This window comes from Cyrtonyx montezumae, unplaced genomic scaffold (assembly GCF_038088225.1).
Source record: "Cyrtonyx montezumae isolate F1298 unplaced genomic scaffold, pur_monq_1.0 scaffold_7, whole genome shotgun sequence".
Taxonomy (NCBI): Eukaryota; Metazoa; Chordata; class Aves; order Galliformes; family Odontophoridae; genus Cyrtonyx; species Cyrtonyx montezumae.
The window spans coordinates 25,513,332-25,535,990 of NW_027072078.1; the positions used below are offsets into that span (position 1 = coordinate 25,513,332).

General features: G+C 42.2%; 1 protein-coding gene across 1 annotated transcript; it reads right to left on the minus strand.

Moving 5' to 3' along the window:
- Nucleotides 1–2,519: 2,519 nt before the first annotated feature.
- On the minus strand, nt 2,520–22,430 carry IQCB1 (IQ motif containing B1). Its single transcript, XM_065751112.1, has 13 exons — nt 22,315–22,430; nt 21,551–21,713; nt 19,808–19,937; nt 17,583–17,676; nt 16,400–16,499; nt 15,731–15,903; nt 13,096–13,208; nt 11,884–11,993; nt 8,025–8,167; nt 7,457–7,605; nt 6,885–7,013; nt 6,367–6,523; nt 2,520–5,329 (listed from the first exon to the last, which is right to left on the minus strand). The coding sequence occupies exons 1-13, from the start codon at nt 22,415–22,417 to the stop codon at nt 5,100–5,102; spliced, it is 1,794 nt and encodes a 597-aa protein (XP_065607184.1). The 5' UTR covers nt 22,418–22,430; the 3' UTR covers nt 2,520–5,099.
- Between the last annotated feature and the right edge of the window lie 229 nt (nt 22,431–22,659).

Below are 22,659 nucleotides of genomic sequence, written 5' to 3' on the forward strand. Positions count from 1 at the left end.
TAATAAGGATTTCCAGAATATCTTAGACTAGATACACACAGAGCAAATGCCGGATGGAACATGATCTCAAACACTGCCCATCTCCTGTCTGTGCCACAAAACCAAGCGGGCAGGTTTTCAAAAGCAGGCTGTAACCTTTCAGGTTACAGTTAGCACTTATTTTGCTATTGGAAGTACACCCTTTGATGCAAGGGTAGTCTTTTCCAACAGACAGACCCTCTCCCTTTCATGAGAGAGGCTGACAAAGCCACGCTGGGTTCCTGGCCTTCCTGCACTTCCCTCATCAGCACAAACTGCCGTCTGATCATCCATTCCTCGTCCAACACTGAGCCTATTCCACAGCCCCTGGGGCCAACAACCACATCAATCAGACGCCGTGCTAAAGGCACACAAACCTTGCCAGAAATACCTCGAGTCACGGCCCAGCTGTGGGGCAGCTAGCCCACGGACACCGTTAGAAGAGGAGCAGGAGAGCACCCGAGCCAGAAGCAATGTGAGATCCTCGCTCAGGTTTCCCGGCGCAACGGATATCCTTGACCTTAAACCTTTTTAGGTCTCCGATCCGCACCTCCACCTGCGTAAAGGAAACAGGCAAATCGCCACAACCTCAGCATCAGGGCTCCGAGCCTGCAGAGCACTCCAGAGCAGCCATTTCCGAGCCCTCCAGCCATGCCCTATCACCACCGCACGCCGCAGAGCTCTTCCCGGCGCCCTTCACTGCCGCACCGACTGAGGGAACGCAACAGCGCGGCACGAGCAGACGGAGCACGGCCGTCCCGGGGAACTCAGCGGGCCCCGAGCAGGCGGACGGACAAAGGCCCCGCGATGCGCCCGACTGAGGGTCCGCGCACGGAGCGGCGGCGCACGGAGAGGAGCGGCCCCGCCTGCCGCCGTACCCACCTGCAGAGCCCACGCGCGGCGCTTCGCCTCCCGCCTTTGTTGTGCACGCCCGGCAGCGCCAAGCCCGGCCCGCCCGCCCCTCAGCGTCGCGCTGCTCCGGGCCCGGCTTAGCCCGTCACCACGGCAACGGCGGGGGTCGGATAACGGCCGCCGCGCAACGGCCCCGCCCGCCGCGCGCCCCTGGGAGAGGGAGGGGTGGGGCCGCGGCTGAGGGAGCAGCGCGTGGCGGCGCGCAGTGCCGGGCTGTGGGCAGCCCGAGTCGGGATCGGTCCCTTCGCACGCCTCAGTGCTCGGTCACTGCTCGCGCGGTCCTTCAGGAGCCCGGCGTCCTGCGCGGGATGGGCGGTCTGTCTCGGACGCTTTCCCGCAGAGTAAAGCTAGGTAGGTGGTGATAACGCGCAGCTGGGCGCTGCAGGGGGAAGCTGGGCGCGGAGGGAAATAGTATCAGAGCCGCAGCGCCCCGACCTTGGTTCATGGCAGCCCGGCTCTGCTGCAGAGGCCACAGCAGCACCTGGAGCTCCCCGTGGCCGATCCACGCCTCCGTATCTATCATTTAGCAAACGAGCTCCTCATTAAAGAGTTTTTTGACTGCACAGGGACGCCTGCAGGGTGAGCCGGTGTCACCGTGCTGGAAGGAGAACTTAGAGACCTATTGCAATGGTCTTTATGGCTCCCTCAGAGAGCTGCCTTCCTTTCTTATGCATGCTTACTTATAAATAGCCCTGCTTTCCTGCCTGGTGAAAGCTCTTGTTTCTCCTTGTGCTTGAGGTACACAATATCCTGCAGCTTTCTGTGCCAGGTTCTACTCCTGTGGTAAACCAGCAGCAGGAGACCGAGAGGAGAAAGATGATATAGTACCTGGATAGAATCACTGAATCAGAGACCCATTAAGGTTGGAAAAGACTTTAAAGATCATCTAGTCCAACCCATGCCTACTAACCATGTCCCTCAGTGCCACATCTCCACGGTTCTTGAACACCTCCAGGGATGGTGACTCCACCACCTCCCCAGGCAGCCTGTGCCAGTGCCTCACCACTCTTTCTGAGAAGAAATTGTTCATAATATTCATCCTGAACTTCCCCTGGTACAACTTGAGGTCGTTCCCTCTCATCCTATCACTGCTACCCAGGAGAAGAGGCCAACCCCCAGCTTGGCACACTCTCCTTTCAAGGGTGTCCCCCGAGCTCCCTCTTTTCCAGACTGAACAATCCCATTCTCCCAGCTGCTCCTCATAAGCCTTGTGCTCCAGCCCCTTCACAGCTTCATTGCCCTCCTGGGTACCTCCTGTCCTGCTCAGTGCTGCATTACAGCAGTCTGAATGGCCAGGGGATACCCTGCTTTTAGAGGCATCGCCTCAAGCCCATGGCTGTGTCTGTGCTGGAGATGAACTCCCTGTTGTTTGTGAAGTCCAGTTACAGCTAAAGCCAGGAAAAGAAAAAAACAGCCAACCAACCAACCCAAACAAATCTGCTTTTGTAAATGGGAATTTCCATTAATTGCAAAGGCCAGCAGAGGACACTGCTTTGCCTCCCACTCTGAAGGGCTGCATGGTTTTGCTCCATTTGCTGCCACCTTCCTAGTCTGCGAGTTTCAGGTGGCACCTTTGGCAGAACAGCTGCTGTTCCTTATCCATAACTCAGAATTTGTTTCCTAGATTGTTTAGTGCTGCTGAAGTGGTTGCAGTAAAGCTTCCATATAGCTTTACCGAGGGAAAGGAAGAGACAAAACCACATGACAAATTGGACCAATTTATCACAGCAGCAGAAACCTGCAATTCAGCTAATCGCACCCACAGGCCAGGTTGGCCTGTATCAATATTTAATGACTCGAGCATTGCTGCCTTCACAGCTCCAATTCTACCTCTGTCCCTGACCTGCCATGTGTCAACCCCCAGTCTAGAAGAGCACCCCTGCCACAAGCCAGGCTTTGCCATCAGGCTGCCTGGGCAGGTGTGCTTCATGCACAGAGAGACACAGCCAAGTTGAACCCCATTCTCCACTAGGTCAGCCCACCTGTGCTGCATTTATATCCCCAGATAATCTCAGCTCTTTGCTTTCTGGGCATGCCTGTGAGACAGCAGCAGGAGAAAACGATGGGCAGTGCTGGAGCACAAGGCAGAGCCTGGACAGCTCTCAGTCTCACAATGGTGGGCGGGTACTGCAGAGGGGCAGGCAGCCCTGGATCTGCAGCTTGTACATGGCAACACTTCCTCACTGCTTTGCTGCCTTGGTTCACTTGGTCTGTAAAAAGGAGATATTGAGATCTCCCACTGATAAAACAAAATATGAAGAGGCATTCTTAGTTATTGGGGCAGGGGAATTTGCTGGTAATAAATAACCCCACAACTTGAATTCCTCCAGCAAGGCTGAATCTTTCACCCAGCTCTCCATTCACTTAAAAATAAAAAATAATTTAAAAAAAGGCCATTATCCAGCAAATTGTATATTCCAAAGGAAGTTCATTACTCACTCCAACAGCAGTGAGTGGCAGAGGTCATTAACATTACAATAAATGGCTTTTTGGTGAGATGTTCTATAATTCACTTAGTATTTAACGCTGGCCAGGGGACCTCATCTCTTTACATAAAATACATTGAGCAAAGCACCTCTGTGTACATCACCCTGTGTTAAAGAGCTGTTATAATGAGGGTGATTAGGAATAAACATAACAGCAGAGGCTGCTGTCTCAAAATAGTTTGGGTCAGTGGCCACACAGCAGAAGGTACAATGATGCGTGCAGAGGGCAGAGGCAGGGTAAGGGTGAGGGAACAGGTGGTTTGCTGCAGTTCAGCTGGGCAAGGTAGGCATTTTCCAGCACTAGAGCTTGGCAGCTACTAGGGAAGATTTCATCCCCAGCTCCTTCAGTTCTTGATAGGGCACCTGGTTTCTGATGAGCATGGTCTAAAACTACTAGCAGGGCTGTGCAGAACATGTAATTCAACAGTCACATGCAAGTGCCCTGGCAAATAATGGATTTTTCCACCAGTTAACTCTCCGAGAAGCTGAGAGCCAATTCAGTGCCTTCCAAATCACAGTGCCTGCTAAAAAAATTAACCCAGAACACAGCTCTTCCTCCTGGCAGTTGCCCAGTTATTAATTTTAATGTATCAGCTGCATCTGAACGGCCTTGGATTTCTGCCTACTATTTCTATTTATTTGTTTTCCATTCATCACTAAAATTAAAACTCAAAACCTTTTAGAGAAGATGGAAAGCAAACACGCTGAAGCAATATTGCTGCCCATATACAATTGGCAGAAACCACTGCACTTTTTCATCCCCTGCAGCTTTCTGGGTGTCAACTAATAAATACTTTATCAGCATTGCAGGCACCTACTTCAGTCTTGTGTTCTCCTTTCTTTCTATGCAGATTGATCAGCAGTGGCCTTTGGCCCAGGACTATAGGTTTTCACCATGGTCCTGATCACTGTGATTGTGCTGGAGACCTTTGTGGATTGAATGATATCCAGATAGTTTAAAAAGATGAAGGTGGTGGTGCAGATGGCCATGCTGACACTATCGACCCCATTTAACAGTTTGGACTGCAACCATGTTATATGGAGTGCACTGGCTGTGCAAGTAATTGCATGCTTTTAAAGCCAAATGCATATAGTCTAACAAAATCTTTCATCTTGTTGATTTTCACTTGTTTCTAAGCAAGAAGAGATTCCTCAGACCAAGCTTTGCTTGTGCTGACCAGAGTTAGCTCTTCTACCTTGCTGGAAGCACCCAGCCTGCTGCCTGCTTCCCGAGTTCCTACTCATGTCTTTGATAGTTCTGAATCCATATTCACATCAAAGCACATCTGCACAGGCTTTAAAAATTGAGTAAATCTTTATGCATCTGTGTGCAAATAATAAGCGAAAACCCAAAGGTTCTATACAATCAAAGATAAAGAAGTTACAAAAGATCCATATTTACAACTTAAATCCTTTTTCTATCAGTTACAAAATATCCTTATTAGCAACTACAGTATATAAATCCTTTTTGCATTAGCACAGGCAACATTTTACTGCCAATGCACAGAAAGACTCTTAATAAGGTAAGTAAAATAAATTTGCCTTGTTCTTTTTCAGTTCTTTGTCTTAGAATTCAAGTATTTTGCTTCCTTAAAAACACACAGAAGTAACGCATAGTGCAAGGTATGAGCTAAATGAGTAACAAATTCTTCTCCCTGTAAATGGATTAGCTTCCACCAATAGCTATAAGGATTTCCTTCCACCAATAAAAAGACTTCCAAGTTCTGCATTCAGGGCGTCATCAGGAATGACATCATCCTCCTCAAACTCATCTCCGAGCTTCTTCCACCACGGCCAACGAGCGTGTTTCAGCATAGCACTGTGGGACTCTTTGGCCCTGATAGCTACAGGGACTGATCGACTCATAAAAACAGCCAGATCTTTTTCTGTGATCTCTGCTAACTGCGGAGCATCTGTAAGAACAAGGAGAAACAGGTTTCTGTATTTCGTTTCTTATGCTGCAGTTTTATGAGTATTTTAAACAAAAAAAAATTATTCCCTCACCTCCTACTGCCCTATGTCACTCATTTCCCCTTGCTGACATTACAAATTTATTGCTGTGTGACAAACCAGATTGGAGAAGCAATCCAAGTTAAAGCTAACTCAAAAAAGTAAATATAGAACAGAGAGAGGGAGAAAGAGGGAAAGCAGGACTGCATCATTCAGTGATAGTGGTGATATCCACCCAACTGAATTCTTGTGAAACTATGACCCAAGAGGAGTTCCTGGTCTCTGACACTGGAACAGCTCTCCAGACACAGGGTGGTATCAGCAGTGTGCTTCCACTGCTCTGGTGCAGCAGCACTGTGTATTCACTGCCTGGGGGCCCCAGCACAATGTAAGAGTGCTGCAGATTTGCCTGTTCAGGCAGCACTGAGCTGCAGTGGCATACCATGTGACAGACTAAGTAATGGAATTCAGCAACTTGCTGAATTTTGTCCTGCTTGGGTGCTCTCTGCTGGCTGCAGTTTGCTATTCTCCTTTTCAATCCAAGCTATGTGGAATTTTAGATCACACAGTAGTGAATTCTGTTTCAAATATAGCCAGGCCAGACTAAATGAAGACATGCCTCAAAATTTGCAGCTCAAAGATTTCCCTCTTCATCTGAAGAAAACAAGACAACAGAATAAATATTAAAAAAAAAAAAAAGAGAGGAAGAGGTTGTGTAAGATGTCCTTAAAAACATCTATGCCTTTTACAAGGGCCACTGCTTTTGTTGTAAGCACGTCAGAAAGACTTCCAGCAGAAAAACAAGCAGCTCCTTGAAAAGCAGACATCTTTACAGCAATACCTGGATCATTTCTAACAAGGCCTCAAAATCTCAATATAAGACATATGGCAAAGGAAGAAAGCTACTCCAGTTTTTAAATAAGACTGTTCCCTTTAATTTTCTTTCTAAATTAGTTTAATCCAAATGCTAATTAAAACTATGACCAGAGCAGTCACGTACTCATTAGCAGCTCCACATCAGTGTTGACCTGAGCCAGTAACGTCTCTCTCCGCTGTGCTGCTCTCTGATCCAGCCTGCTTCTCAGCAGGAACTGTGCCAGCTTTTCCTGGGCCTGCATGTGTAATTCCTTACTCATTTCTTCTGACATTTGGGAAGCCTGGAGGAAAATAAAAGTTTGTTAACATGAAGATCTATTAATCTGCTGGGGGCAGATTAATGTCCAAACAAGGAATACAAATGCTGTTCTTAATTGTTAACTTAATCACTTTGCTTCCTCTGGAGCTCTCTCCAAGCCTATCTACCAAGTATATGTAATTTTCCAATTACAGTTTGTTTTGACCTTTTTAATACAATTAATAGTTTAAATCCCAATTTTAAGTACCTTGCTCTCAAACAAGCATGGTTAATATAGGCATACCTCAAATGGATTATCTTGATCAGAATTTATGAATATACCTCATCCCCACAGTATTTCACGTTGCATCATTAATGGGAATTATGAAATGACTAAAACAGACCGGATGCAATTTGATGTAGTCATCCACCTTCTGCTGTAAAGCGAGTCTCTGCTCATCAGTCAGCCCTCTGGGATCTTTCCAGGGAGAGAGAGTTCTCTTCCTCCTTCGTTTTTCCAAGAACTTACAAGCCTTTGAAAAGAACACACGAGAATATGAGGACCATAGACAGGGAGGTTGTCTCACTTTGCAATAAATCAGTGAAAGTAAAATGTCTTAGCACTGCACTCCTTATAACTTCAGCTATAATACCAAAAAGGCAACAATGCATGAATACTAAACAATGCCAGAACACTCGTAATAAACGATGGACGTATCTGTGGTGTAGCAAAATTCCACCCCTTGGTTTCAAAGTGGTAACACATATTTTACTTAGAAGAGTGTATCACACTTGTTATCTCATGTAAGGTTCAACCTCTCTAGGCAACTTGTGGCTATAGATTATCATCCTCTGCCTATTTTTTGAACAAGTTATAGCTATCTCAACATTAAGAAAAGTAAATAAATCTTTTTAGGAGGCATCAAAATACTGCACTCAGTCCTGCCTAATTTTTGAACAAAGTTTATATACTTACTGCTCTCTGAATGATGACAGCTGCTTTATACTCCCTAAGAGATTGTTTCTGCTGGTGAAAATTTCTTCTTGCACTATACCCTCGCCAAAATCTCTGGATAGTTAATGCTGATTTCACCTCCATTTCCTGCATGTGCTTACTCATCTGACCTACCAATGCGAGAAAAGTCCAGTTATAAGACTGTGGGGTGAGATCTATCAACAATTTACACTTCTAATCCTTAAACTAGACAATATCAAAAAGCTCAGGTACTCTTCAGTTGAATACTCCTCCTCAAAGGCCCACTGCTGCAGGCCAGTTCTCAGAAAAGACTTATAGTTGCAACGAAGCTTTATATATAGAGGCTCTCCTTTTCTCCTGTACCATTCCAAAGGCAGCAGTTCTCAATCAGTAGTTACTGAGTCCTTGAAGGGTTAGCATGTTTTTGCTCAGGTAATCAGGTCAGGAAAAGAGAAGGTAAGACTACAGTGCAAACAGACACACAAGATTAGGAAACACATTTGAGGAAAATGTTCTTAAAGGGACCCAGACAGTTTAATCTTCTGAAACACTTTAATGTAAATCATACTGGGATGGATTATTTCCAGTAAGGCCAGCTGTCTTTCATGGAAGAGTCTCATGGCCCTCTGTCTCTGTAGTTGCATTTGCAGTTTTAGGGCCTCATCTTCCTTCTGTTTTTTCAACTGTTGAAGCTCCTGTTCTCGTTTAGCCCTACAATACACAAACACATTAACAATTAACTTAAATTGTACATTTCTTAAAAGAATCTCTTTTCCATATTGAGGGGACGTAAAGCAATGCTAGGCAACTGCAACAGTATGTATCTTTGCCAATGCACCCATGAACATGCATGGCATCTGCTTTCCATTATATGTACTATTATTTTTGTACAGGCTGCTAAAGATGATCAGAATGTTGGATGTTAAGGTTCACTTTTTAAATCTTGAAGGGTTTTTTTCTCCAGGAAATAAACACTGACACATTTTGTCCATCCATTTTTTTTTCCACAGAGCACTAAGAAAGGATCTTGCAAATTCTTCATCTGTCCTGGTTGCTGTAATTTGATTTCAGGACTTTGCCCTGCTGTGCCTGGCACTGAAAATGCCCCAGTAATTGTTTCACAAATCAGACAAGCAAAAACTCTGTAACTGGCCCTTAAGTATTTAAGCTAATAATAAGCAGACTAATATATTAATGTTAAATATGCTCACAAATCTATACCAGTAATTACTGACACCACTCGGACATTGTCTCAGTGAAGATGGGGGAGCTGTGAGCTAGGGCTCCCCCTCACTCCCTTCTCTTGTCCCAATGGACACAATAACCTCATTAGCAGCTTAACACTCAAGATTAAGAGTTCCCCCCATGATGAGGTAACAGTGCAACTCCTTTTCCCAGTGCAGTAAGATCACTAGCCTGCTCAGGGCCTGACTGCCTCTGCAGGACCCACAGCTCTCCTCTAGCACTTTACTAGGGACAATGAAAGTGGCACTGGGAAAGGGGAACAAATAGAGTATAAGCATAAAGGGTGAGGAGGGGAGAAAAAGGCAGAGCCCAGCAACTTTGGTATTGCTGCACATCACATACTTTTAGACTCACAGTACCACTGAGATAACAGTGTGCTTCCTCATCTCTAGTATGAAATTAATAGTTATTTTCCCACCAACTACAGTTTCTCCTCAGTCTCTGTAACTTAATGGGGAAAAATAGGATGGAAGCTATTATGCTCTGGATTTAAAGATCTGGCTCTAACTGGTAAACACCATGATCTAAGAGACCATAATCCTCTTATGACAGTAATACAGACTCTAAGTGTGCCCACACATCCACCTACAGAGACAAATCACAATATATACAATAACATCAGAATGGGCTCAAGGTTTTCAGCCCACACATTTCTGTAAATGAGAGCTCTAAACTTTTGCATTTTTAATCCAAGAAGACACATACTATAATGTCACAGGATGAAACAGGACATCTGACGACATTTCCCTAATAAAACTATCAATACTTTTCCCTAGAAATTTTTATGAGCTCCACTAAGTGGAAAACAACAAAAATGTTTTATGAACTTCTCAGATATGCATCTGTGAAGTTACCAATAGTATTAGCCAAATATGTAGATGTTTACTTCCTAAGGAGTCTGTAAAACACATTCTTCTTCATTCTCTGTTTCTCTCAGTAACAAGCCACACTTGTACAAGACCACACTAATAGGGAAATATCTCTGAACAGAAGTACAACACACACAAAGATCCAAGCTTTCTTCAGCAGACCATAGTTGGATTAACCTCCCTCTGATTTGCCTACATGTACATACATACTCACACACACATATGATACCTGATTAATACTAATTATTGCCCTTTAACAGTTTTACAATGTTACATAAAAGTGAACTAACTTCATGGAGAGACTGAAAACTTTAATATTCACTGAGGAAACATCTGTGAAACCACAGAGTTTCAGAAGCATGTAACTTGTAGAGTTTAACATCTTCCACTGCAGCTGCAGGTGACCCAGATTTGGAGTTTTGGCCTCAACAGTATGTAACCATGCTTGTTCTAAAATAAACCCACGAATGCAACCAAACCCCAACTGTTAAAAATTCAGAGGGGCCACTTGAAAGCTTTTCTAAAATAATGCTCACAGTATTCCAAACCTTATTTTGACTTTTTGGCATAATTCTAAGTGCAGCTTTGGCCTAGACAGAAAAAAACCACTGGAGCTGTATAGTCACTGTATTATACCTAGTTCACCGAGACCAAATGGGACATGCCCATGTGACTAAAAATATTAATCCATTTCTACTCTTCTCAATCTTAAACAAACACATTTAAAAGCCAATTTAAATGATTCAAGAACTGCTTATTTAAGATGCTAATGCTTGTAATACTGAGAACATGACACAAGAAAGTTAAGCAGCTGGCTGACTGCCTGTGGCCATCCACCCTCTCCTTTCTGTTTTATCCTGCTACACCTGATCCTATCAGGTATTTGGGACACATTTACTTTATGGTGGAATTTTTAAAGAGTTCTGCCACCACTGCATCATCTCCTAATAATGTTTAGCACAATCCAATGCTAGAGAGCCCCATGCTCTCAGTTTTCCATATGCTATCCATTTTTACACAGAGGCACCACAGAACTAAGGATTTTTTTTCATGGAGAAGAATTTTGGCAGCTGGGAAAGGGACAGTTGGAGCTTTTGGCACCAGAAGTGGCATTTTGGTACTTCTAGAAAAGCACATTGTTTGGATGTTTTTGCTAAAAGAATCTGCAATGAAATAGCTCATATTGACATTACATTACTTTCACATCTGAGAAAATACAGCTGACCAGAAAAAGGCATCTTTCAGATGGAGGACCTCTGGGTCAACCCAAGAACATTCCCTGGAACACAGGAACAAATCCCTGGGAAAACTACATGTTTCTAAGCACAGGAAGAACAGGAAGCAAATGTGAACAGCTATTGAAGCTTTATCACAGACAAATCACGTGTGACAGGCCTGATGGCCTTCTGTGCTGACTGGCTCTGTGGATGAGGAGAGAGCACTGGGTGTCATTTACCTGGACTTCAGCAAGGCTGTCATCAGTCTCCCATGCCCACAGGGCAGAGCTGGCACTCAAAGCAAACTCCACAGACACAGAAAATGGGTCAGTAGAAAGCACATTAAATTCAAATGGGAAGTCCTACACTAGGGACTAAGTAACCTCATGAATCATAAAGGTTGGACCCTGATTACCTGGACAGCAGCTCTGCTGAAAATAACCTGTGGATCCTGGTAGATTACAAGCAGAACATGAGCCAGCAGTGTGCCCCTGCAGTAACAAAGACTAGCTACATAGTGTGCTGCACTCACAAAAGCAGAGATAACAGGTCAAAAAAACAATTACGTACACAGCTTTACTCAAGCACACTGGAGGGCACACCTATAATACTGTCCATACTTTACTGGGTCACCCAGCAGAAGACAGACATTGACTAACTGGAGAGATAATGGTACAGAGCATATAAGATCAGCCTAAAGGAAGGGGAATCTCATCTCTGTCTTTCACTATCAATAGAGAAGATACAGCCACATTCTTACAGGCGTGCAGAAAAAGGACACAAATTAGTGGTAAAATGCAGTAACAAGGATCATTCCCACTAACACTAATGGAAGAATGCTAATGGAACATGAATAACACAGCACACGGACAGGGACTGAGTGAGATAGTGGGTCTGCACCCCTGGAGACCTCCACAACTGCATACAGCCCTAAGCAGCCAGACCTGGTTTTAAGGCTGGCCCTGCACGTAGCAGGGAATTACATTATATGACTTAACTTTTTCTTGAGATTCTGCAATATGAAAAAACCAAACCAAAAACAAACAAATCTTATCACACTACTTTCTAGCACTTTTTACAAAGCAATGCTGCCTACCTGAAGCTTCTCTGCAAGGTTGTCACTGCTTGAGGCAGTTTTTTCAGCCTTTTTCTTGTCTGAAATCCCTTCCACGTTGCCTGAATTATACAAGCTGCCTGGTGCTGTCTCTGAAATGTATAAAATAGTTAGCATAATATTTTCTCTGCATATAAAAACACATTATTACTGTTGGCATATTTGGAACAATCTCAGCATTTGGTCAAACCCAATCAGTTTGCCAGTGTGCTGAAATGCACAGTATTTAGAACAGCAGGGGGCAGTTAAGGTCTCAGATAATTATCACAAAACTCGTATTTGCTCCAAAGGCAGCTCCATCTGATCATCTGGATCAGTGCTCCCTTTGGTAAACAAATGAATCCACAGCACAAATATATATTAGCCACATAACTGCTAGTAGAAATTTTTTAAATTAAAAGTATCTGAAGCACTTGATACTTCAAGTGCCAATTCAGTCAAAATACCTTCACTGGAGAGAATGGAAAGACAAGTCTCAAGAACTAACTGTAGGAAATATTTATATTTCCAGTGTGATCAGAAGTTGCAACAAATATGAAAAAAAAGGTTATGTATATATAAATATACAGTCTTAAATAGTGTTGTTTTTTTTTCCAGGGAGAACAAAACACACAGAACACCCAGCTGCGTTTGAGGTGAAAGCAGGTCTCTGCAAACACAACTCCTACTTCCTTTGAAGCACTCTCTCTGAAAACCCTGCATATAAAATGCTGGTAAGCTCATAAAACACACATTTGCTCTTTTATTGGAAACAGCCCAGACAATGTTCCTACTGAACATTTTTGCTATACAACACCTAATTCTATCTGAATGCTCCCAAGGATTCAGAAATCTAAGTTGATAACACTGCTGTGAGACAAGCAAATACAATTATTTTTGTTCTACAGTTAATAAAAATTGTCCTTTCCCTGTGATTGTATAAAAATTCACACTATGCAAAGCCAATTTCTCAAGCCATTCTCCATTTCCTTTTCTCAGTAACTGGAATTTCTTGAGGTCTTAAAAAAGAAGGAGCAAAAAAAATAAAGTGAACTGGAAATAAAAAAAAATCCACTGATACAGTGAAAAAAATAGCACAGGCCTTGAAAAGCTTAGACAAAGTAATATAGAAAATGCATCCTACATATATATATACACATAAAAATCACACGTAACTATAAATTCATGTAGGAAAGTCTCATTAAAATTCAGCACCTGCATTTCCCCTTTTCCATTGCCTTGTTCCAAGTATAGCAAGTCCAAAAGTTGACTGAGATCCCTGTCAAATCCTTTGCCAGTCCACTGTTTACTTAAAAGCACATTTAATCCTATAAAAGAAAAAAGAAACATGCATTACTGCAAAGAAAAATTATTCTTTCCAGAATTTTAAACAATTTTCAAATAGAAAAATCAAACCTGATTCTATGTGCAAAGCAAGACTAGACTGAAGCTGGACAAGATCAATCATCTTTGAGTTTACATATTGTCACTGAACACCTGGTGCTGAAATTATCATAGGAAAATATTATAGTTTTGTATGGGCAAGTGATTATCTATTGCACCTACGTAACTGGTAGTTACATTAGCAATGTATTTCCAATTCTTATTGGTATAGCATTGTAAGGTACTAAAAGAATGGTAAGTACTAGGTTTTATTAGCACTGCTTTCATTATTTTTCTTAATAAAATCTATTTAGTTATTATCATAGAATCATAGACTCACCAAGGTTGGAAAAGACATACGAGATCATCCAATCCAACAGTTCACTTATCACCAGTAGCTCTCTCTAAACCCTGTCCCTCAACACAACATCTAAACCTTCCTTGAATATCTCCAGGGCTGGTGACTCCACCACCTCCCTGGGCAGCCCATTTGATGCCTTATTTGTACATAATCTCACTGCGGATCCTTGAGTGTCCAACTCCTGGCATAAAATAGCATTTCAGTCACACAGTAGGTGAAAGTATACTTTGTGCTCCCCCCACAATGCACACACTCCCTGTGCTGCATACACACAAAACACAGTTAACATATGTTTCTTTAGATCTCTACCAGACAAATCCCAGAGCTTCAGAGTACTTCAGAGAGTTGGAGGGAAATAGAAGGAAGACAGGAAATAGACAAGTATTTGGACAACCTCCTGAAGAGCTGCAGATTTAAATAACTTCTATCTTCAGATCATTGGCTACGAATGTATTCATGCAGCTGGGTTACACAAAGCAGTTCCCTTACAGAAGGGTCTGACATAACTCATTTGCCATTTTCTGTACAGACTACACAGCCACGTGCAGTTCCTAGGACTGGCACGTTGTACAAGCATGCCTCTCAGATGTGCCATGCCATGTAGATAAAAAAAATAAAACAGGTCCTCCTGCAATCCTGTAAAGACCATACTAGTTTTGGAGATGGGAGGTCTGGGGGATTTCCTTGTTTCCAGCAGGTTGTCTCTACTGACAAAAACTTTATACTCAGGTACTTCATACTGGCAACAGCTCTGAACCACTGTGAAGCCAAGCTACTTCAGTGAGATGGCCAGGCAGTGGAAATGCTGCAGTTCTTTGTTGCCACTGCTCCTCAAACTATGTAAACGATTTCAAAGCCTCAAGCTAACACAAGGACTCTAACAAAAAAGATGTGATTTTTTTTCTTAACAGAAACAGTAAACATACACAGAAAGATCAAGTTTCTGAATGAATGCGGCACTTCATTCATATTGAACAAAATAAACTATAACCCCTAAAGCATAACTCTTTGATGGAGACTTATACCTTTTCAGACAAGCCAGCATTCTGCTGCTGGGGTGACCAGAACATCACAGCAGCCTCACAAGAATCCACAACGTTACATCAGCCTTGGGCACGTCTGTTTCACACTGCAAGGAAGCCCCCTTAATTCTCTAGGCAGTAAGGTGGAAAAGCTGACTGCTAAATCCAGAAGTTTATCTGGCTGGTACTGCCTACTAAGTAGTCTGCAAAATGGTAAAAAAGAATTGCACCTTTTTGTCTAGCAAATCCAATTCCTATTACTCTTCTCCTAAAAGGACAAGAGACTTCATAAAAGAAGTTTTGATCACCAGTAATAACCAGAACATAAAAGACCTGGCAAACATCAAATTCTCTTTCTTAAGTCTCTGTGGACATGGCAGCCTAGGTCAAAGGGGTCCCTGCCAGGCTGGAGACAGAAACATTAAATGGGATATCACATTAAATAATGAAGAGCATAGAACAAATTATATGCACGCTCAGTCTCCTCATCTAAAGGCATCAAGATAAAACGATTAACTACTAGCATGAATCCTTGGCAAGAGTTCATTCTAATCATTTGGATATCAAAAGACAGCCAGTTCCGCAGTAATAGAACAGCACTTATCAGACACATAGCAGCCAGGGTCAGAAGTTGGCTTTAAGTGAAACTCTCAGCTTCTGGAGTGGTGAGGTTTAGCACACTAGCAGGTATCTGACACACAGCTCAGCTTGTACTGAGGCACTGTGGGCACCCTGCTGCTAGGATCTCTCAATATTCAGCCCTCACAGGAAAGAAAAAAAAAGTACAGACATCACTCAGAGAGAAGTAAAGCCTATCAAGTTGAAAGTGACGAACTACAGCTAGAAGAGACAAGCTGCCACACGCAAAGTTTTTGAAACAAAGAAGCAAATAAATCTAAGAGGAGCAGCACCTTAAATTACAACCAAAAAAATGAACAGAGGAGAAGGAAAATAAAACAGCACTGCAGTTTCCATGTGTACTAGATCGTAACTGAACGAAGATGGCACTGGCTAACCCCCACCTTTGTATTTTTATGGTGGACACAAGGAGGCCAAAAGACCTCAGTTCCACACATTCACAAACCTCTGTAGCGAGTTGCCAGTAACTTCAGGAGCTGCTTGCAAAATTTTGCCATCAACAGTAGCAGTTTTGTAGCAGCGTTTCCTACGACAGGATTGGTGGAAGATGAAAGCTTATAAACAAGTTCATCCAATACAGAGTGCAGGATCTCTTCATCAACCTGAAGCAAGACAGAACTTGTATATTAAAAAAAAAAAAGGGGGGGGGATGAGGGGAGGAGAAATGAAGAGTTAGTTACAAACTATCCACTTTTTAATAGTGAATTCCTATTATAGATGTCCTCAGGTATTCAGCAAGCCAACATACTCAACTGGACCAGCAATCTGATCCAGGGTGTAAGGAAATGGAACTGAGTCATTTTTGTTCTATGCCTCTTTTTTTCCTGTGATACTCCCACATTTATTCCAGTTTAACTGAGCAAACAAGTATCGCTAACTCATTTCTCACTGCCATTGACTCAGAGACAGAGGCAGTACTATTATTTCAACTGATTCCCATTTTAATAACAGGATAAAAGAAATATCAGGTATTTCTATTTCTACAGCAAAGACTAGGGAAAAAAAAACAACACAGCACAGCTCTTATATATGAAAACTTCTATTTTACAAAGCAGTAATGAACTGAGTTTGAAATTTAAAATTCAGGAAAATCAGTGATGTAAGAACAACCAACCTATTGACCCCCAAAATACTGTGTAAAACAGACATCACTGTAACTGTTGTTTCAACATTGTCTGTGATTAGCAACTGCAGGAAGTGATCATTTTGCAGCACTGCAAGAAAAACAAACAGACAAGAAATCACACAATCAGAAGTACAGGCTTTAAAATACTATACAGCAGATTAACTTAACCATAAAACATATCATAGCAAGTAAAACCAGACACTGTTTCTGGAACAAACTTCATCTTTTATAATTTTTACACTGAAGCTTACTGGAATAAGTAAACCGTTTCAACTTAAAAGAAAAAAAACATGCTGAGCTCTGATTTTCTGCCCTTGGATATCCCTTAGGCACTGGCACTGAGATATAACAAAAGCTTTAAAACCTCTTATGTTACACTAGCACTAGTTTCTCATTACACCAGTGGAATTTTATCACTGGGGCAACAATACCCAGAGAAGATAAGCACTTCAATTTTAACAGTTTGTTAAACCAGCTCCACTTAATGCAAGTCCACTGATGTCACTGAAGCACTGCCTTTTTTTTTTTTAATATCCCACTCCCAGTCTACATATGTAGAATTTTTTCTGTCCGTTTATGCTTTTAGCTATGTATCTTGTGATCCTTTATGTCTTGCTTTCCGTTACAGACAAAATCAAATTCTGCTTTTCATTGCAAACTAAATATCAGTTTGCTCAACACTGGTTTGATTGAAACTTTATTTTGGTCAAAAACGCCAGTAAAGTTTGTTAGACACTTGTAAAAAATCTTGGCACGGCAACAAACTGAATCATCCATTTTCAGTTTGTCCCATTTTAGGTCTTGGAACGTACTTCACTTAAATTTCTGCATATACTAATCACAGAAAAGTAAGAAGTTCTGAAGTACCTTCTCACTAAAAAAAAAATCTGCTTTTTTAAAGGTGCAAGATTACAAAGGGATCTTGCAATCTCAGGAAAACGCTTTTACTTTTTGTTTCTAAAATACTTGAAATACAATTCCAGTATTTTCCTTTAGTGGATATTTTACAACCTAAATACTGCTGTTCCTATTGAATGGAGTAGTTTAATAGACTGCTTTAACTCTACCACAAATCAGAAAACTAGGTGATGATTGGCTTACAACTGTCTCTTGATACCTCTATTTGCTTTGAACAAATACTTAAGTGTTTTATGAGTTAATTTTCCCTTACCACACTCTGTTAGTTGAATATGCCCACCAAACAGCCAGCAGATGGCATCAGTTACTGTTTGGAAATGCCGTAAGAAATCTTGTCTTTCTTCATCCTAAACAAGAAAGAAGTAAAAACAAAACAACATGTGGATATATCTTCCTACTATATCATGATACAGCAGGAAGTCTTGTGTGCTTCAGCTATCTGGAAACCAACTCTACCGACTGCACAAATTAGGTTGGTCAAACCTCAGGAATCAGGCAAAAAAAAAACCAACTTGCAAGGCCAGAGATCAGTTAACAAAGTCTAAACGTAATAGAATAAAGCATCCACTCCTGAAATCTTTGTAATAGGGAGAGAAAAGGCTTGTTGAATCCATAAAAGTATATGATAGTATGGGAGGGCTATGAAGGTAAATGACAGGTTAATACAAATTAATCACAGATTAGATTCACAAAGGAGTAAATATGTAATTTAAGACTATAGCACGGAAACAATGGGTATAAACCAACCAAAGATACAGTTAACAATCCACAGGGTTCCTGTGAACTGTCATGGTGAGGCTTCAGAAACACTTCCTAGTTGGAGGTCTGACAGCAAATACCAAACCACTGGAAGAGCTGAAGTTTGATCAGTTTACCAAAACAATATAGACACGATTGCTTGTGATAACACTGCACTGCACACAACAGCCAGGAAGAATCCAAGTTTTAATGTGAGCACATGCACAGTTTGGAGTTTGTATTCTTTGTATGGACTACAGGCCACTGGAAATCAAAATTCTTGGTGAGAGGATAACAAAAACAAACAAACAAACAACACCCAACAAATGTTATTATAAAGCACTTAGTCTGATATCTCCCACGTTATTGAGCCTCCACCAGTGAAACTCAGAAAGTCACTTCCTATGTGTGGAGTAAGTCCCAGCCAGCAGTCACGGTTTAACTACGTATTTGGTGCTTACTGAATGAGAGATACAAAATAGCAGGAGGAAGTTAAGGCATAGTGTTTGGCAATGCATCAGTTACTGAAAGCTATTTTAGTACTTCCCTTTACTTCAAAGACTTTGAACAGAAATCGAGTGAGGACAGAACGAACTACCAGCTAAGAGGGATTTTTGAAGCTCCAGCGAGGAAGCATCAAATCTGGGTGCCCAGTCACCTATGAGATTTAAAAGCCAAAATACTAACTATAATGCAGACTGCATTTGCATTCAGAAGTAATCTTTGCCCATGAGCATGACTCAAGTAGCATGCAGGCTGAGACATAATAAGAAAGTGTAGGGGAAATTACATATTGCAGATAAGACTGGAGTCTCCTGGGATGTCATTCAGGAAGCTTGCTTCTTTAGCACTAAAAGCACTTCTAAAGCACTGAACAAACAGAAAATACGTCACTCTACTGATACTTTCTGAGAAGTGATTACGTATGTACTGTCCAGAACAAGACACTGTAGGAAAACTTTGCCTAAGTCCAAGAAGTTAGTGAGACAAGAAATGAGATACAAAGGAGAAACAGGAATAAAAAAATGAAACTATCAGAATCCAGTGGGTTGGTTATTTAAATTATCAATTTTTATTTTTATTTTTTGCTGGTTCAGGCACTCAGAATGGTTCAAAAGCAAAACTGGGCAGAACCCTTCCACTCTGCAAAGGGGAGCAATGTGAGAAAGCATTTTCATCTGCTAAAACACAAAGCCTGCCTTCAGGGTTCCCAACATGCTGGTTCAAAAGCAAGCAGGCGTTTGGGGGGACTTCACTTTAGAAGTTCTATGGCAAAACAAACTTCGACCTATCTGACCTAAAGTCTTAAGTCTTCCTAAGCCATACTTTTTTTTTTGTAAAGCTGAATAAAGCAGTGAGAATAAAGCAGTTACAAAGAGTGAACTAATTACACGCCAAGTTAAAGAGACACCACCGTGACTGGGCTGCTGTTTTATTAAGGCTTTTTTTTCCTCTATCTCACCACTGTAATAATTCTGTTTCACATAGAATTGCATCCTTCCTGAACTCCTCTGAAATTTCTGAAAAGTAGTAACCAAATTCTATACCTACGGTAGCAAACTGTTTTTGGCACATGTAACGGACTGAACAATTTTAGTTTCAAAGCTACATAAAGAAAAATTAGTTTCATTTCTGGAGAATAATTTTTCATAATACAGTGTCCCTAAAATAATATCCTACTTATACAATATATACGTTCAGAAAGTTTACTCTGCTCTTTTCATTATGAAATTTAAGCACCTTGATTGCTCGGATAAATCGTGCTTGCAGGCGTCTTCCCAAAAACAGCAGGTTGTCTATAGCTGAAGGCAGAAATTTCTTGTGAAATTCCTCAGGATCTTCTTTCACCTCTAGTCCTACACAACAATGACTGAAATGGAGAAAAAAAATCAACCTGAATAGTCAAGGGCCTGTTTGAACAGTTTTGAATGAACGTCGTGTCATCAGAGAAGAAATGCTTCACTGAAACGGGACAATTCACACTGAACAACAGTTGACTGCTGTGACTAGCTCCAAGATAGCTGCCTCAGAAGGAACAGTAATCACTGGCAGGCTGAAGACAGCGAGTATAATACCACTTCTTACAGCACGTCTCAGTTTAAAACATATCCAAGGCACTTTTGCCTTTATCTTCGTGGGCTCTGTTCAGACTTGTTCCATATGTTAGGGAAGGGCTCTGACGGCCATGAGGAAAAGCAGCAAAGGTAAACAGAGACTTGATAAGGGAAAAGAAATTATGATGAAGGTGGTGCAGATCACATGACAAAAAATACACTAAACAGCTATTACTTTACCACAAAAAATTCTGTGAATCTGCCTACTGCTTTCCTCTAACACACGCAGGCTACAAATCACTTCTTGAGATCTCCGTTTTCTGACTTCACTCACCACAAACACTTGGTCATTTCTGAAAGGCTATTTACAAGGAACTGCAATTTTTACAGCTGGGAATTTTTTCAAGCCTGTGTTCTGCACTGATGTGAGTGCAACAAAAACGTCTTTCCAACTTCTTACGAATTTTGCTTCCTGACATCTTATCTAATCTTTGTTAGCTTTCTGTGAACGCACACATGTACAGCTTTGCTTACCTAAGCCCTGTGAAAGCACATTCTAAGCATGGAGCTCAGATTCATCTAGCTGTAAAAGGACATTTTTACAGCTAAAATAAATCTGTTTTCTCTGCAAACCAAAATAGCTTATAAGAGTTGATTTAAATATCATGCAACCCTGGTGATAAATCTTGCATCTCTTAGTGAAATTCCCTGCATTAAAAATTCATTTTGCAGATATGACATAAATAAGAGATGGTTGCCTAATTGCTTCATGCCTCAGAATTTCGCTGCCTAGTTAAGCCAAAATCAAGTACAACTTGGGGAATATTTATAACTCATTATTTTTCCTGACATCAAAAACTGAGATTGGATCATTGGGATTTGAGTTTTAAGTTGGCTTATTTACTAGCTAGGAATTAAACTTCATTATGCCATTCTCACAACATCAGTACATCAAGCTATCTAGTCTGTAAGAATAATGTCTTCTGTTACATTTAAAATTTAAATAGCTATTTAAATGGAGCCAAGCCAAGCTGGGAGTCGATCAAGCTGAAATCTTTACAAAAGAAATCTAAATAGATCTTTTTTTTTTTAATAACTGCAATTAAAAATTAGTAATTACTTGGTAAAAAATGTGAAACAGATGAGAACTGATCACAAAAAAAAGGTAAACCCAGCACAAAAACTGTTCCCACCAAACAGTTTGCCCAGTTCAATGAAACACAATGAGAATGAATTAAACAGGGCCAATTAGGCTATGCCTGATCCCTCCGCTCTTGACTGCTCCCTGCACTTTAACCCTGGCCTTTCCTGAACAACAAGCCTTTTTCTGGATGGCAGCCAACTTATTATAGCTTCAAAAGAAAGAAAGCAAGACAAAAAGCCACAAAGAAAACAAGAAGAAAACTTCTTAGCACTTTTTTTTTTTTACCTTATTATCTCTGCAAGCTGGGCAGCAGTAGCCCAGCCTCCATGCAGCCGAGAGCAATCTTGTCTGAGGACCAGCAAGCAGTAGTGAATCAGATCATAAAAGTATATGTCCTGCTTAATTTTCTTGGACTCCTGATGTCCCAAGGAAGCACTACTTAAAATTTCTGTCAGAAGAAAGCAGGAGAGAGGAGAAGCATAGAAAGAAGGGAAGGGAAGCATAAGATTCAGCTGTACAATTTGGATAGTTTTGTTTTCTGTTTTGTTTCCAAATATAAGAGGAATACATATTCACGGAGCTAGGCTTAAGGCAATTCTAAAAGTCCTAACAACGATAAAATATTTTATCAGCATTCTCCACTGCCACCGCTACAGTCCACTTGCTGGACAACGTGACAACTGGGAGGATTGTCAAATTTAGCTTTCCATTTTTCACACTGCAAATTCAGTCGTAAAACAAGTGTTATCTGGGACGTAGCCCACTTGTAGGAACGTCCTAGGCCAGAGAAAGCCACAGGCACTGCCAGACGTATGGCTCCCTTATAATTACATCCCGATTTAGAACAGGGCCCAACTTGTTCTTGCCATTCCCACGAGGAGTGGCCGTGGCAGAGGCAGGGCAGCAAGGCCGGGCAGGAGAGCCGCACCGAGCTCACACCGAGCTCCTGTGCCACTGCCATTCCAACCGACCTTCCGAACCGAACGAGGCGGTCGGGCCGCCCGCAGCTGGCCGCTCATCCTTTTTACTTCGCAAGCGGAACTGATTACCCTTTAACTTCAGCAGCAGCCCCGGCACGTTCCGCTCGCTGTCCTCAGCGACCCGCGCGGCCAAGGCCAGCACCCGGGGGTCCGGCGCCGGGCCCGCGGCCATGGGGGCACGGGGAGGCCGCAGCACCTGGGCTGCAGTCCTCGGGGCCCGGCTCCCACGCCGCGCCCTCCCACTAGGACGGAAACCAACACGCGGGAAGGCCTCACACCACCTCCCGAGGCCTAAGGCCGCGGCCGGAGACCTCGAGAACTCAGCACCCCCTCAAACCCGAGGGAGATCAGAGCCCCGGGGGACGCGAGGGGCGACCGAGCGCGACCCCAACTCCCTCCGGGCCCCGCCCCTCC